Source organism: Myiozetetes cayanensis, unplaced genomic scaffold, assembly GCF_022539395.1.
Source record: "Myiozetetes cayanensis isolate MyiCay16 unplaced genomic scaffold, myiCay2020 scf4, whole genome shotgun sequence".
NCBI lineage: Eukaryota > Metazoa > Chordata > Aves > Passeriformes > Tyrannidae > Myiozetetes > Myiozetetes cayanensis.
In genome coordinates, this window is record NW_026087631.1 from 16,162,447 (window position 1) to 16,180,755 (window position 18,309).

Here is an 18,309-nt window from a genome sequence, read left to right on the forward strand (position 1 = left end):
CCACAGCCCAATCAAATGAACTCTCAGTGTCAGAGAGGCACTTAAAAGTCAAATGTTTCTTAATGTACAAAGACCCTTTAGTTTTTCACATTCTTTCACAAAGTGCAAGCCACACATGTTGAAGGACCCAGCTGTAACTACCAGAACCAACTATTAAAGACACCCCTTTGGTTCTTCAAATTGGCAGTATAATCAGAGGACAGAGATCACAGTTTAAAAGGACAGTATTTAATCAATCTCCAGAAACTTCTGTATCATGCTTACAGGTGATCAGCTTTTCCAGCTACTCGATACGTTCATGAATTTGTGAGGTCTGTTCAAGCTCAAGAATCTCTTACTTTTCCTCAGTTGAGATTTATTTGACAGTCCAAATCCACATATAAAATATATTTTTACATTAAAAAAAAAAGCTCAGAAGAACCTGTACTATTCCTACAGGGCAAAAATGATGTTCCTAAAAACCATTACTTTGTTAGGGTGTATTTCATAAATGGGGGCACTATGCAATGGGACTTATGAATCAATATCACATGGCCACTACATTGATCCACAGACAGCACACAAAATAAATGAAGCAATCTTGATTATTCTAAGATGGTAAGATCTAGCAGTTGCAGTTTTATGAGTTGCAAAGAATATGGACAATAAAACAAAAATGTTCAAACAGTAGTTGCAAAAATACTTTTTTCTTTTTTTTTTTTTTTTAAACCTTAATTTACATATAATCTAGTCATCAAATTTAATCTTTTTCCCCTGGAATGCTGTAATTTGAGACACTTGTTCTTTGCGTCTCCTGCTTGCTTCCCATGAAGGATGAAGAGGCTGCTCCAAACATGCTTTCTTATTGTCACATTTAATACCTGAAGCTTTTGCAAATGGTTGCTTCTTGAGCTGTGGTTCACTTTTAAGAAAACCTGTGCAAATACAAAACAAAGCATTAACTATGTCATGAACCTTCATAAATATAGGCAAGCTACGCTGGGATTGCAGATATTTTCAAAAATTTAATAATGACCCACGGGGAACACAGTCATCTGAATATTCACAGTAAGATTTCCTCATCTTGCAGCCCAGTAAATTGCCATTCAGTGGACTGCAGATATCAAGATTTATTATTACTGACTACACTCAAAATTTGTGTAGACAAATATTCAGCACAGTCTAAACTTTTTTCTTCACAATAAACCAATGACATATTACACAATATAATTCAATATGACTGAAATTGTATCCTTGATCAAATGAATTCCAAAATGGTATCATATAGTACCAATGGAACAAAATACTACATTTCCAGGAGCTATTGGAGGAATTACTTATGAGACAAGGTCCTAAGTACATATCAAAATCTGTACTTTTACCTGTGCTTGATAGACAGAATAGCCCTTTCCTGTGTAAACCCTACTTTAAGTATTTCTAAACTAAAAAATAGAAAATAGCAGACAATATCCACTGATTAAAATGAAAGCTCAACAACTTCACCATTTTAACAACAAATGTTAAAATATGTTCCAAAAATTTGAAAAGGAGCAAAGTATATGACTAGACTGCAGAAGCAACAAAATCTCAGGAAGATTTTACTCCAGTAATTTTACTAGCTTAAGTAACACATACCTGTTCGTCCATTTTTGAGTGGCTGGTCTTTAGGAGTTCTAAAAATAAAAAGAGAATTTAGGATTTTTCAAGAAACTTGCAAGATTACAAACATCTGTGAATAAAGAATCATTAACAACAAACCATTCATGCAATAACTTTTCAAGCTTATCATGCAAGCCCCTTAAATACTGTTTCACCTCTGTTAATAAAGAAATAGAAGTATTAAGAAGTGCCTGATTTTGGATGCAGGTCTAGTGCACATCAGTGCTAATGTTAATCTGAAAAATACATAATTGTCAAGAAAGCACAAGAAGACTGACAGGTAGTTTCTGTGAACATGTTCTAAGCTTTAGTGGGCTCAAGGACTATTAAAAATCACAACAATTTCCATTACTGTGAAGGAGGGAAGGAATGGAGAACATAACATGGGGAAAAAGTTTACCTTTTTCTGGTTTGAGATTTCTGATTAGAGGTCGACAAAGAACTGCAGAACACTGATTCTAGCCTGATTGCTTTTGCAGGTGGCTTTCTTTCTTCCATGATCAAATCTTGTGCTGTCCTAGGAACTGTGCTCTTTTCTTTCTTCACTATGTTTTTCTGGAGTCTATCCTTTTCTTTTGTTGAAGAAGGATTAGTAACTGCTGCTGTCTTTTTCTTTCTTTTTACTTTACCAATGAAGAAATCATCATTGCTATCACTGTCAGAATCTGATGATTCATTATAAAACCTCTCTTCAGTACTATCATCAAAGTATTCCTTTTCACTAGGATGCTCCTGGTCACTATCAACAGTTTTCTCTATTATTGCATTTAATTTGTTCATACTCAAATTTTCTTTCCTTTTTTGATAGCCAAGTTTCTTTTCTGTTTTGTTCTCAGTGACTATTTGCATTTTTACTGCCTGAAATGAAGATTCTTCTGGAGCATTAGCTCTCTCTATTTCCAAAGTTTTCTGCTCAGATGCACTCTCACAGTGTTCTTCAGCCACTCTGTCAGTCTCTGTTTTCATACTGAGTTTTCTTTTGTGTTCACATCCTTGCTGTTTTTGAGCTAGTTTAGGAGCTTGGTCATCCAGGTTGCTATTGAAATGTTCTGCTGCTTCAGGCTGTTCTTCTGACTTAGCCTTTCTCAAAGGAGTGGCTTTGTCTGGGTTCTTTCTTGCATCCTTAAAAGCTTTTACAGCAGCTGTGCAAGAGGCAGAAAAAATATTTTGCTGCAGGCACACGTCAATTTACATAAGTTACTCTTCTATAATAAAACATTTTTGCAAGTTAAATATGTTGTTTTGAGTAATCATATTCTAAATGTCCTTATTAATAATTTACTGAACACATGGGGCAAGACCTTAGAGTACAGTATCAACAAAAGTGAGGAAAATAAATTATTATTAATGAAATACAATATGAAACTTGGGTTTAACTGTGAATTTTAAGCAAATAATCTGCAGCTGATAATCATGTTCACTTAGGGCATTACATTGGATGTAAAACTGCAAACTAATAATAAATTGCCCATATATAATTACATGGTTATTTCATATGCTCTGTTATTAATCAAGTAACTTTGTGACATCATTACTAGGACTTGACTCTTTTCGGTATCACTTTTAGGTAGAAAATTTCAGTTTCAAGAGAACAAGAGAGAATCTAAAAAATCAGGAAAGATACCATAAGGATTCTGGGGACAGTTTTTGTGGAAGATTTAGAAAGTAGTTTGTAAAACTTTTTAGTTGCCTTTGGAAACCCAGTTGTAATTATCCTTTCACATTCCTATTTAATTCAAAAATATTCCATTACATCTATTTGATTTTAGAGTTCCCATTATAAACCCCGTTTGTTCAACGCCCTGTATCTTAAATGTTGTATTACATACAGTCACATATAATCCCATTTCAAGCAATGTAAATGATTACAAGTTTGTGGCACTTGGTTCACTGTAGCTAGTTGGGGTAATTACAGAAGCTTTCAGTTTTGGGTTTTTTTTTAACTTTTGTTCATGCCAGAAATATACAGGAAAAAAGTACCATACCAGTTAGCTACTGAAGTAATAAACAAGTTAAAATACTTCATACCTTTAAGTTCAACAAATCTGGGCTTCAAGGTTGGGTGTGTTGCAAGTCGTGCCATAGCTCGCTCAGTTGCAGTACAATTTGGCTATACAAGAAAAATTCAAAGGTATGAAGTCCATAGAATGGTGATTACTTACAGGAGTCTGTGTCAGTTATGCTACAACGCATACTAATGTGATTCTGCACCATGAACTGAACAAGAGGAAAGCTTATGATGCTGTAATAATGTTTTCATTTTGCTTGTACTATCATCATTCTAAATGCAGAAAAATCTGACTGTCTGAACATCTTAGAAACATAACTGACATGTAGAACATATGACATTTCTCAGTTACTGAATAGGGATAACATGATTTATTTTCGAAATCATAGCAGACACATCTTTCAGTGCTAGCACACTGATTTTACATTTACTATTTCTTACACATGCAAAATAAATTCATGAACCCACTAAAAGACATCATATTGGTAGAAGGCATCTGCTTGAAGAAATACAGCAGATTGCAAGAAGTGCAGCATGGATGCAGTAAAAGTTGGCAAAATGACATAGCAGGAAGGAATATACATTAAATGTGTTTGAGATGCAAGGTCTCACTTGACCATAAAGACTAATAGTCTTGAATTTGATGCTGTAGAATACTGGAACTCTGCCAACTGATTCAAAGAAGAAATATGATCTTCTTGCTTTAATTTTAAGAAAAAAAGTGAAAAGAAGGAATTCCTTCCTTTCTGACTTTCCCTTTTATATATTGGAAATAACGCATGACACTTTGTAAAAGCTCTCATTTTCAGGTTCTTGTCTTCTTGTTAGCAGTCTGCTTGAAGAACAAAATGAGACATACCTAAGACTTTTCCAAAGGCAGCTTTGTCTTCTGGGTTTTTGTTTGTTTGTTCGTGGGGTTTTTTTTTGTTTGTTTTTAAGGGAGGAAAATGAGGTGTAATACATTTGTAAACCACAGATTTAGCAGGAAGATTTCATAAAGCCTGGAATAGAGAGGATGAGACACGCGTTTCTCCCTTCCTCCTAGTGGCTCTGTAATGGATACATGTTTAAATTGTTGCTATCTGTGGTTTGAGCTGCTTGCTACAGGAAGTATCACAGCAGAAGCCACCCGAAACAAGAGATGATACCTGTAAAGAACCAGGCAAGAGCCCTGTTGACCCAACCTGTATTCGTTTTGGTGCCCATCAAGTCAACAAAATCTGTGCCCTCCCCTGTCCTCAACAACCACCGCAACACATGGAGCCCAAGCCACAGGTGTGTAACTGGTAGAGAATAAGGGACGGAGGCACTGGCTCTGCCCTAGGATGGAGTTAACATTCTCCATAGCAGGCAAGATGGTGCTGTGCTTTGAATCTGTGACAAAAACATTCATAGAGTTTGTAACACACCAGTGTTTTAGTTATTGATGGGCAGTTGCTTGCACTGCATCAAGGCCTTCTGTTTCTTGCTCTGCCCTCCCAACAGGCCGGCATGGAGTGGACAAGAGGCTGGAAAAGAAACACACCTGGTACAGATGATCCACATGGACCAAAAGGACATTCCATTCTATATCAAGTTGTGCTTAGCAATAAAAGCTTGAGGTAAGGAAAAGGAATGGGGGGATGTTCATGGTTATGGCATTTGCCTTCCCAAGTAACCTTTTAATGGAATGAAGCCCTGCTGTCTGGGTTGTGGCTAAACATTTGCCTGCTGAAGGGAAATACCAAATAAATTCTTATTCTCTTTTGCTTGCACACAGAGCTCTGATTCACTTATTGAACTGTCTTTATCTCAAGATAGAGTTTTTCTCACTTTTTCTGACTGGATGCCATCCCCATCTTGCAGGGGAGGTGAATGAGCAGTTGCTCGGTGCTTGGCTGCTGGCTGGGGTCAAACCACCACAACACAAACCCTACCTAATGCATCAGCAGTGCACATTTTACATAGCTGACTGGATTCACATAAGAGTGCTCAGTGGCAAATGCTCATTGTTTGCATGTACATTTTTTTCCAATGGAATCATGCGACTCAGAGTATAAACAATTCATTGCATAAAGATAGATGGACCCTTGACACCAACTACTAGTACAGCAGAGTCAGTTTCAGTATTTTGGTATGAAGGATACAGAGCTAAAGAAGGCAATACAACTACAGCAGAGTCAGTACTTCTAAATGCAGAAATATTTAATTGGTTTGCAAAATGTAAACCTTATTCCTCAACCAATGCAAGGGAAACCCCATTATGTATTTCTTTTGTCACAGTTTTATACAAACTAAACTTTGGGTATGTCAGAGCATATTTCATGTTTGAAGTGCAGAGCATCTGGGAATTTTAGTAATTTCCTTTTTCCTCAGGTCTGTGTTACTACAACATTATTTGTCTAGGCCAAGAAAAAACTGGACAAATCTTTTCTCTGAACACCCTCTATATAACTATGAACACAGGTGAGAGGAGACAGGTCAAAGGACGGGTCCATTTTCAAGGGCCAGAGACTGGCTTACTTTCAAGCTAGCCTAGGTCTGAGAACTTGAAATTTGAATTCTAAACCCCATGTGACAGTGCTGCATGCTGCCACCAGATTCTTGGGACAGAGAGCTCACATTTCTGAAGATCATATGCTATTTTCTTTGGAGATTTTTCTATAGCTGGAAAATCTATTTCTGAACTTAATTAATACACTTTTTCCCTCAGCTACTTCCTGTGGGTTTTGAAAGAATATACCATGAAGTTCAGAAAGCAGCAGCAGCTTCTGTGCAACATCTGGTGTCCTTTAATTCAAATATTTATAGAAAGGGTTTAAGGATGTACAGGCCAATCCATATGGAATAACCACATTTTCTCCTTATAGCAAAATACTTCACACTGATAGACAGTAGCTAACAAACAATAAGGGATTCACATTCTTTTAAGATTTCCCATTTTTCCGTGCAGGTTTGTTTTGGGGTTTTTTTGGCACAGTCAATGCTCAATTTATTTTTCCTCAAGTATTTTCCAGTATATAAATCCTTAGAGAAACATAGAGAACAGAGATAATAAAACTCAAAAGAAAAATGTCAACTGTCTTTACAAGCAAGAATACCCTTTCCCCACTTCTTTCGCCCCCTTTATGTTTAATTAGATACTAGAATTGGACACTTTTATTCTGACATATTCCTGCTACTTCTTGTACTATTTTGCACTATTTAATTTATTATGCAAGAATGTACTAGTACTTTCTATACAAACACTCTCCCTCCTTCAGTGTGCAACTGAGGTGCTGCAAAGTGAACAAAGAAATGGAGCAGAACACAGTCACTTCTCGGTGAGAAGCTGTACATTACTGTGCTGGTTTTGGCTAGGGTAGAGTTAATTCTCTTCACAGTGGGTCGTATGGGGCTGTGTTTCGGATTTATGCTGAACGCAGGGTTGATAGTATGGAGATTTTTTTGTTATTGCTGTGCAGTGCTTACACAGAGCCAAGGCCTTTTCTGCTTTTCCTATTGCCACGCTGGCGAGGAAGTTGGGGGTGCATGGGAATTTGAGAGGAGAGACAGCTGGGATAGGTGACCCAAATTGACCAAAGGGATATTCCAGGCCATATGACATCATGCTCAGTGTATAAATCTGTGGGGAAGAAGGGCAGATGTTTGGAGTGATGCTGTTTGTCTTCCCAAGTAACTGTTACATGTGATGGGGCCCTGCTCTCCTAGAGAGGCAGAACACCTGCCTGCCTATGGGAAGCAGTGAATTTGTACTGCTTTCCTTCCATGCATGGGTTTTGCTTTCCTTATTAAATGGTCTTTGTCTCAACCCATCACTTTTACGGCTTTTATCCTTCCAGTTCTCTCCCCAAGTATCCTGCTGGTGGGGGAGTGAACGAGTGGTTGCCTGGGGCTTGGCTCTGGCAGGAGTGAAACCACGACAGTTAAATACAAAACCACGTGAAAGTCAGTCTCCTCAATCTTTTTATCTTGGCAAGTATTTCCATATATAATATTTGAAAATGTCTATCATCACTGACGTCATGCAAGCCCCATTAAGAGAGACAAACTTTGCACCAAGTGGCAATGACTGGGAACAGAATGGACATTACAAGCTTGCTAAGATAAAAGCAGATTCACAACAAACAGCAAGTTTTGAGATGTGCTGGAACAGGGGTCATAAGTATGGAATGGCTCCAACAGCTGACACCATAGAGTAAAAAAAAAAAACAAAACCAAAAAACCAACAGTATAATGTAAACATTAGGCAGAAACTGTGTGGATAGAATCTGCTTCATACAACAGGTAATAAAGAGAGAATGAGAAACTGAGTGTTGCACGGTCTCGGGTGAGATGGGATTGCAGGAGCTGAAAGCTATGCCTTGGTAGTACATCCGAAACAGTAGAGCTTCAGGATGAATTAAAGGGCAGAAACCTGTGATTAACTTGGGAACATGAAATGGAGACTTCTGACTATTGCTTTATTCTGATTAATTTTCCTGTTTCACGACTAATTTTGTTTGTACCTTCTCTGCTATAGTTATAATCAATAATGGGAAAGAAAGAGCTCATTCTTCTAATTCTTCATCTGCATTTTTTGCGAACGGGAATTGCCTTGTGATACGTCTCATTAGAAACAAGACTGCTACTAGAAGAGTACACTACTAAAAAGACTGGGTGACAGTGCTGCCAAACTGATAACGTTTAATGGTGCTGCATCTCTCATTTCAGACCATCTTATTTAAAATAATGACACTCAACTGGAGACAGTCAGAAACCCCACTAACAAGTATGCAGTACATGGCAAAAATCATGACACAAAAAGTAATCTTGAAGCATGTCATACTAGTTTCTAAACTATTTAGAAGTGTAGTTTAATGTCAAATGTTAACAACCTGATTTTAAGCAAAATATGGCAGAGATAATGCTAGCCAGAGTAAGCATAAAAAAAGTAAGACCTAATTCTGGTCCAAAACAAGATGTCATTGCAATAGCCTTTGTAGCTGCTTAGGAGAAGAGCTCTTTACTAAAAACAAAACAAAACAAACAAAAAAACCCCCAAAACAAACAAAAAACCAAAACCCCAAACAACTAGAAAACCTGCTAACCTAACGTTCTTTGTAGAGCTCTAACTAGTTACAGCTGTCCTTCATAACAGCAGATGTGATTAACGTGAAGTCACAGAGTGGTTGAAGATGCCAAATCATGGCTGCCACCCAAGTCCGTACCACGTCCTCATGCTACTTTGGAATAAGATGCTTGAGAGAAGTTACTTAGTTACTTTCTGACTGTGAAATGCAGCTAGTTCTCCCCCTTCCTTTATGTCTGTAAGAAATACAGCATGTGATGTGTGGCCATCAAACAGGGTGAAGATTTTGGCATGAGAGGCAACTGGTCAGTGGTATCATTCATGGCAGCACTGCTGTCTCTCATCTCCTGAAAACAAGAGGTTGTTTATTGACTCTGTCTCTGCTTAATAATGGGATGATGAGTCAATTAAGGGATATAGAAAACAGGTTATATGTGGCAAGACTTTTTATGAGTGGTTCTCCCAAATAAGAAGTAACAGGAACCATCCCATTATATTTGAAGAAGAGAAATGCCAGCATTAAATACTTTAGACTCTGCACTGGAAATGGATAGCCAAAATGTGTCAGATCTATAATAATCTATTACTTCATTTTCACTCAAGCTTTATCAATGTTCCATGTAACACCAAAATGATGGTACAGGTGTTATGAAGTAGCTGTTACCCAGCTTAATAATAAGACAGGTGAGAAGTTCTTAAAGAAATCAATTCTGTATGGATCTCAGGAAATCATCCAAGTTTCTGCAGATTTTTTTTAATTGGATGATATATGATTTTTAAAATAGGCTGATGAAAAATTTCCAATTGAAGCTAAAATACATATCTTAATAGATCTAAAACTTTGCAAAAAATCATCATCAAAATGTCCTGTGGTAGAACAGAAGAAAAACTGAACAATTTCTTACAAAACATCAAGATACACAAGTAAACTTGTTTCTTATTGTTTTCAATGCTTGCCACAGTTCATATTAATTTACATGTTTTTCTGTTACCGTAATTCAACCACAAAAATATCTGGATATTTACTTTATTTATTTTGCAAGCTGTGGTGGGTTGACCTTGGCTGGATGCCAGGTGCCCAGTGAAGCTGCTTTATTACTCCCCTTTCCAGCAGAACAAAGGGAGAGAAAATACAACAGAAGGTTCATGGGTCGAGATAAGGACATGGAGAGACCATTCAGCAATTAATGTGACAGGCAAACCAGACCTGACTTAGGGAAATATTAATATAATTTCTTGCCAATCAAATTAGATCAGGTTAATGAGAACTAAAAGCAAAAGCTTAAAACACCTTCCCTCCACCCCTCCCCTCTTCTCAGGTTCAATTTCACTCTGAGTTTTCTGCTCCCTCTACCCCAAGGGTACAGGGGGACAGAAAATAGGGGCTGTAGTCAATTCATCACACATTATCTTTGTCCCTCCTTCCTCCTCAGGAGGAGGATTCCTGACACTCTTCCATTGTGGAGTCCCTCCCATGTGAGACAGTCTTCCCTGAACTTTTCCAGCATGCCTCCTTCTCACAGGCTGCAGTTCCTCATGAACTGCTCCCATGTGGGTCCCTTGTGGGGTCACAAGTCCTGCCAACCTTCTTCCACATGGGCTTCTCTTTCCAGGGGGTCACAGGTCCTGCCAGAAGCCAGCTCCAGCACAGGCTTCTCATGGATCACAGCTTCTTTTGGGCACATCCACCTGTTCTGGCATGGGTCCTCCATGGGTTGCAGGTGGATCTCTGCAGGGGCATGGCTGCCTCACCATGGTCTGCACCACAGGCTGCAGGGGAATCTCTGCTGCGGTGCCTGGAGCATTTCCCTTCTACTTTTTCACTGAATTTGGTGTCTGCAGGGCTGTTTCTCTCACATATTCTCACTTCTCTCTTCTCTGGTTGCAAGTGTTCCTGTTCATTCCCCCCATTCCTTCTTAACAATGTTATCCCATAGATCCTGCCACCATTGCTAATGGGCTCCGCCTTGGCCAGTGGCAAGTCCGTCCTGCAGCTGCTGGCTCTGGCTCTTTCAGACAGGGAAGCTTCCAGCAGCTTCTCACAGAAGTCACACTTGTAGCCAACCCCACTACCAAACCCTTGTCATGCAAACCCAACACACAAACGTTACGAAGAACATTATGAAGCTGAAGACTCAAGGCAACATGGGCTATCCTGGGCAATCTTGTTGCTCAGCTGTAGAGCTGCACACAACAGAAGGCAGACGTCTGGAAAATACAGCTGACTTTGCTCTCTACTGACAGTAACTTTGACTCATCACTGCCTTCCACAGACTCTTGGATCAAGCATCAGGAAGAAGCATGAGGTTCTTCTAAATACTATCAGGGTACTTACACTGCCCTGATTTCATTTGAACGTCTGGACCAAAGTTATTTTTTCAATTTGTTCACTTAACACTAACATTCACTTCCACATTAAGTGTGGTTTGTCTTTTATCGAAAAGAAGTATGATGTATAAACATGTTCCTATCATTGCTCCTCTTCTTTTAAAATAAAAGTTTTAAAATAGGTTATAAATTCAAACAAAAACAGATTTCTTGCTGTTCTTTGCTGTATATATGATAAAAATACCAACTATCCAAGCATTTGAAAAAGTTTAAAGGCCCTTCAAAAAGCCTAGAATTTTGCAAGTGTTAGATGACCATATTTAACTGGAGTATAAAAGAGTCTAAAATAGAGTTTCTTTGGATTAACCTGTCACAACTAATCAAGCCAATCATACAAGTGTGAGGTAAATGCTTATTTTTCACATTAGGAAATGGTCAAATAAAAAATGGAGTGTTTCATCTCAAACTTCCAGTGATCTACAGCAGAGATTGGCATAAACCCCAGACCTGCCTGAGTACAAATTATGTACTTAATCTTCCACAGTTCTTTCTTTCTTCTCTTTATGCAATGAATAATTTCCATGATTGTTTCAATAAAGAAAAGTCAGAGCAAAAAATTCCAGAATGAAGTAAGCATGGATTCTTAGTTATTTCCTTGTGGAGAACAGGGTGAACTCTAGATGTAAGCAGAAACAACAAGACTGTGGGAAAACTCAAATGCTGCTTCTTCAGTTTTTCCAAGACTAGTAAGAATATGTGTCTATAATACTCTCAGTTTGGCATCCAACAAGTAAAAAAAAACTTCTTAAGGTTATGAAAGAAGACAGAAAGCAAGCACTGTGATAACTCCTCCCGCAGTTACGGTGGTATAATTCATTGTGACTGTATCACTACAAAATATATGCATCTTGCCAAACTGAATAAAAAATTTTAGGACACAACACAGTAAAATAGATGCCACTAGAAAAACACTCAAACTCCACAAAAGAAAATCACGTAAATATCCCAACCCAAATAAGGCAAGAAACACACTGAGAAACTAAACTCCAAAGCAAAATACAATGAAAAAGAAATCCTGAAACAAAAGATGTACTTCAGGGGGAAAAGAATCAAAACACATCTCAGGTAACAGATAGTAGCTGTGAACAATACAGACAGAAAGTTCTTTCCCACAAAATTCACATAGTCTTAAAAGAAGATGATGAACTTTGGAGAAAATGTCATACATAAATTAGTTTGACACACATTGGACACCAGATCTGAAACCAGAACTAACTTTTACAGAAAAGTGAAATCGACACATCATTTGTTTGTAACTGGCCATAGAATGAGGGTCTGAAAACTGAAAATAGGTAATTGTTTATTAATGCTGAATAAGGAGTTAAGCTGGTTAATTTAATATCAGAATGAAATCTGAAAGAACAACTTTTTGGAAAAAAATTGAAACCTGATTATTTATACTTATTTGTTATACCAAAGAGAGCGGAAACACAAAGGAGATCAACAACATCCAGGCAGTGCTGTAAATGGAGCAGTAACAGAATTCTCTGACTTCACTGCAACCTGAATGCACCGGAGCTCCCAAGGTTCAGCTGTGCACCATGGGTATGTCCAAAGACTGAGTGGAAGCACACTGTAGCACTGAATTGGTGTGACAGAGGGACAAGCTTCGTATTATTAAAACTATTTATAGACCAAAAGTTCACAATATTTTGTTTTGGATGAACTAAAGAACTTCTAGAATTGAGATATCACTCTCCCTATGACATAAATCTGCTCACAAAACTCTGTACTGAACAGAGGGGATTACATCAGGGATGTAATCTTGATACAGCCTTACAATATTTTGAAATGCTCAAACCTCAAGTTTTCACTTGACAGATGAAACCTGATACAGCACCATATGTATAAGCACATATGAAAGTAAGTTTACAGCAAAGACATTCAACATAGTTGAGATCTTCAGATTTAAACAACCTCCAATTTAATCAGGTATACTTCAGATATTTTACAAGGCAAAGGAAAAAAGGTTACCCTTGCCAACAAATGCCATCTTGCTCAGACCTCCACATTTACAGACATTCCCACCAGGGAACACACCTATAAATATACTGAAGTATTGTCAGGTAATGTCTTCAGATAAAACTCTTGAGAGAGACATATTTCTGCTCAGAGCACTGTTGATGGAACTAAATATGAGAGCCAGGGATTTGGAGGCACAAACAAAGACTTCACAAACACTGTGCACACTAACCAAGGGTAGGTCATGTTATCATATGCTACTCAAAACAAGACAGCATTTCTTGGCATATCACACTGAAATTTATGTGCACAATTGAAAACAGATTTTTTTTTTTAATATATATGTTTTTCAGATTTTTTCTGAAAAAGACAATGGAAATACAAATTCATTTCACTGAAAAACTATTAAAACATCTGATATAGACACACCAGTTCTTTGGCACAAAAATGTAGATTTTCCATCATTAAGTCTACTGACAATGCATTTGAAACCTAATGATAAACACATGCCAGATATATATGTAAGCCCTGATATTACTTGAGCACATCAGCAGATGATGGATGTAAATTAAATGGCAATCCTGGATGTTCAGATTTTACAGCAGGTATTTCACTATATGGCACATCGAATTTTTATGCTTAGAGGCTCTTGGGCATTTTCTAGGCTATTACATAATTATTACTTAACTCTGGCATGCAGAATTTTCCTAATGTGAAATGACCACATAACCATTCCAATCATTTGGCAATTACTCATATTCCAAACCCAAAAATAAACTAGACCATTGCCCTTTAAATTTAATGCCATTATATTTCCACTAAGTGACTGGTTACCTCCTACTTTCTCTTATCTACCAATATAGAGGGGCAAAGTGCTGTAAACGTTATACTCTCATTTTAACAAGCTCTAACTTTTTAGTGTTGACGGTCTTAGCAGCTACATTGATTGACATCCCAACAGATGAGAATTTTTAAGAACTGAATTCCAATAATTCAAGAACATCAAATTTTTCTCCTTTTACAGTTAAGTTTTTAAACGTTCAAGCAGTAGTAACTTTTCATTTAATTTTCCCGTGTTAACAAACTGATGGGCTTCATATCAAGTTGAAAAAGCCTTCCTAATTCCTTAACTTTTTTAATAATTTTTATAATTATCAATTCCTTAATTCCGAGGTGCAGCAATTTAAAAACTGATCTCCATAGAAAAGAGGGGAAGAAATCAGAATGATATTGCACTTTATTTCTATATGACACATAATGAAAAACTGATAAGAGTTTCATTTATAAAAATAAAAGGAGCAAAAGACAGCAGCAACTGTTTTTCATTTTTTGAAATATCAGGAATGCCAGATTTACTTTTTTTCTGATTTTGCAATGCAAATATACAGAAAGAGCCTTTCCAGTTAGTAATGTATGAGTGTCAGTCTTTAACATAAGTAATTACAATTGTTTATATAACATTAAAGACATCCTAACGTTTAAGTTCTCTAAGCAACCAAGTAATTTTCAAGTCATGTAAATTCTGCCTTACATTCTCTCTTCTTGCACTTAATTTTGAGATGGAAGTGCATTCATGCACATTATCATAGAGTGCCAACTGTATGGTGCTTCTCAAAACAACACCAAGAGATAATAAACTACGGCCATTCTTCCCTCAAGGGTACACTGATCTTTGTTTCTCACATGAACACACATAAAAAAGCCCTGCTGGAAGTTAATGCTCTTAAAACAATTTCATGAACCTTCATCAAAATTGTTCCACGAGTACCGATATTTACAGGATTTACAGGCAAATCACAGAATCAAAGAATATGCTGAGTTGAAAGGGACCCACAAAGATCCTCGAGTGCAAGCTGCACAGATGCCCTGTACAGGACATCCCCAAAAGTCACACCATGTGCCTGAGAGTGTCTTCCCAACACTTCTTGAACTCTGTCAGGCTTGGTGCTGTGACCACTTCCCTGGGGAGCCTGTTCCAGTGCCCAACCACTCTCTGCGAGAAAACATTTTGCTTTCATTTGGTTGCACATATCCTTCTCCCTTCGCCTTCACGTGGATCAACTTTACAAACTGATTACTTCCCCGGAGGATACATAAGAGGTGCAATTCAAAGACTCTATCTTAAGTACCCATATGAATTAAGAGTACTTGAAAACTTATACTGTTATCTGTCCTAAATTTGTAGCTTCTCTAATCTCATTCAACATTTTTTGTTTACCATCATTATTCTGACTAGAGTCTGTAGGATACTGCAAGTACCAAACTTTTATGCCAGTTGCAAATTCCATTCAAAATTCTTCTTAGGGCTGTGCTTCTCAAGTAAAACGACTGAGCTGTTAAGACTTAAAATACAGTGCTTCACAGAACAGCACCACTTTCATGCATGTATATCCTATCTCATTATCCCTGTAAAGATGGTAAATTTCATTAGTTATCTTGAAGAGCTAGTGAGGGAGAATATCTATTTTATCTATGATGATGTTATATGTCAAGTATTCTAGTTTCCCTCCACTATTTTTTTCGGTACAAGGATTAGTAAGTATGGAAGCATTCATAATATACACCTTTTCCCTGTAGCTTAGTATTGGAGGTGTCAATCAACTGGCACTGTAGGTAGTTTGATTTACCTTCACCATTTATTGGATCAAGCTATTCCATCCTTGGCCTTTAAGAGACATATTGAAAAGTAGCCATATGCTCTCTGTACGTCATGTCATTGTGAATATGATGTTTTTCCATGCATATCACCTTCCCCGTGCTTTAAAGTATTCCTTTATGTCCTTTGAAATTTTCAGTGAAATCTTGATTATTCTGCAGGTCATCCTTCCTGTCCAGCTTTCTCTGGCCCCAAAGGTACTCCAAATACTTAAACGTCTAATTTTTATAACATACTCTCACCCATGCATTGAGATTCTGCCTCTTAGGCAGAACAATATTTTGGAGAAGGAGATGGTGGATATCAGTAACTTGGCCTTCCTGAATTTAAAAAATCCCCCAAACTGCCAAACCAACCACCACACCTTGAGAATCTTGCCATGTCACATTTTTTGTCCAGTATTTTTTTTCAAGGAAAGTACAGAATTATTCCAATGACAGCTCATATCCAGAAAGATATTTATACACATCATTCAAATACTCATTTAAAATAAGAATGGAAGTTGTGAGTTGTCTTTCATGAGTGATGTGATATAAATCTTTTTGGGACTGAAGATGACAGCCATGTGCATGTGCAGCATCATGCATCATCACATCATTTTTGAGTTTGAGCCTGGTCTAGGCACAGGACTGTACTTTAATAAACTTGAATAGTCTGTTCAGCTAGGCAACAAAACTAAGAAACACAGCTTCACAGGAATGCAAATGAGTGGTAGAAAGATTCTCGGACTAGCAATTTAAAATTTGAAAGGAGACAGGCCTTTTGTATCAAAGATAAACAATACCTCTGTGAAAAACTGCCAAAGTTACCAGCAGTTCATTTCAACACTGAACTTAAAAAAAAAATATTCTTTCCAGAATGAACAAAATCAAAGCTGTAGTTAAAATGAGATCACTGCAATTTCTACTCTGCTAGTGAAAATGATGCTAACTTTGGTCTAGTTTACCTCCTTGCTCTCTAACAGTGGTACTACAGTAGCGTGTGTGTGGCAGCCTAGTTTGAATGCAGAGGGGCTAATGGAGAAGAGATCTACAAATTGTTCCAGAGACAGTAAGGGTAAGAGTGTGGTGGGGGGAAGGAATGGTTGTCCACAGGTGGGAGTGTGATAGACAGAATCGTAATACACAGGATATGTACTTTCTCACTGGAAGCCTGGGGATGGATTGATACTGGCTGGGCTGGCAGACAGATGGACAATCGGGTAGAAAAGTAGGTGGGAGAAGACACTTTTACACTAGCATAAAACTTCAGTTGTAATGATAGGAATGAACTTTAGGCTCTAAAATACAGACTAGTATACACAAAAGCCATGCTAAACAGCTTGCAGTTCAGGCGATAAAATTTGTAAGATGAGGAACCTTCGGGAAAAGAAAACAACGAACAATCAGTTACACAGAGAAAGTATTTACACCTCAATGTGATATTCATCAATGAATGTAAAATTCTTCACTTCATCAGTAATCTAAGGAAGACTACAGACATTCCTGTTTAACATTAACATCTGGTGTTTGACATGGAAAATTCTCAGAAAACAGTGGCTTCACATTCAGTATAACTTCCATTCAAAGAGTCAAAATACTCTGGACAAAAAGAATTCAACTCTGCAGTACTGATTCCCAGCATCAAGCCAATTATTTTAGTCTGTGATGTCAGAAATTGTACTATTAAATCAATGCATCACATTTCCAGTCAATATTAGCGTGTTGACAGATACAACTACTACAGAGAGAAAAATCTGATATGCAAATGATTATCTACTGTTCCACAGTGAAGTAGGAAGGGAAAACTATAACATACAGGAAAATAAACTGAATATAATTATTTTACTTTCCTCAGCGTAAACACATTGTTGGAGAATGGATACATACATGTACCTATAAGGCAATCCATTTCTTCTGGAGCAAAAGGAAGTGAGATAACAATGTTTCCAATAATTAATACTTATAAAGAGGGGCAGAGGAGTGAGATGGAGACAGTCAACCACGTCCAGGTAGGTAATTATTAAACTATTAAATCATCAGAGTGTAACAACCAGAATCTAGATAAAAAGGAGAATTAAATTTTTCATGGGTTTCTCTAAAACACCAGCCATTTGCCCCCACATAGCCAAAATCAAGCCACAAAACTGCAAAGCATTAATGATAAGCATATTATACAAAGTCTACGGACTATCACATCAGGATTCAGTAGTCTTCTCCCTATGGTTTATAGACTGCAAACAAAATACTTCCATAAGCAATGTTAAAAATCCATGTACAAATTGTCTCCTATTAAAGGCAGAAACAATAGAAACAGAAGTTTTATATCAGTAATAATATCTATCTTAATCAGTATGTTGTGTAGTGAGTAGAATTCTTCAGGAGGGCTGAGGGAGGAGAAGGGAAGGGATTGTGAAGAAATCTCCCAAAACTCAAACAAAAGACAGCAATTATTTCATGCCTGATCCAAAGCCTTTGAAGCTAACAGCAAGTCTTCAATTAAAATGCAAAAGGCCTTTTTTAGGGGCCCTTTTTATGATTTAGTGCATTTCCTCAGATTAAATCTACAGTGAATACAGAAGGGTTTTTTTTAGATATTTTCCACCAGGGAGTACATTTTTAAAATAAA

At 37.4% G+C, this 18,309-nt stretch overlaps 1 protein-coding gene across 3 annotated transcripts in view; it reads right to left on the reverse strand.

The window, feature by feature from the left end:
- Positions 1-206: 206 nt before the first annotated feature.
- Positions 207-18,309, reverse strand: part of SRFBP1 (serum response factor binding protein 1) — a 62,767-nt gene continuing 44,664 nt past the window's right edge. For all 3 annotated transcript variants that reach the window (XM_050329040.1, XM_050329039.1, XM_050329041.1), the window contains exons 5-8: positions 3,667-3,748; positions 2,039-2,780; positions 1,615-1,652; positions 207-914 (exon numbers count right to left, since the gene is read on the reverse strand). In XM_050329040.1, the coding sequence (XP_050184997.1) occupies positions 727-914; positions 1,615-1,652; positions 2,039-2,780; positions 3,667-3,748 (1,050 nt within the window). In that variant the 3' untranslated portion in view covers positions 207-726. The remainder of the gene's footprint in view (positions 915-1,614; positions 1,653-2,038; positions 2,781-3,666; positions 3,749-18,309) is intronic.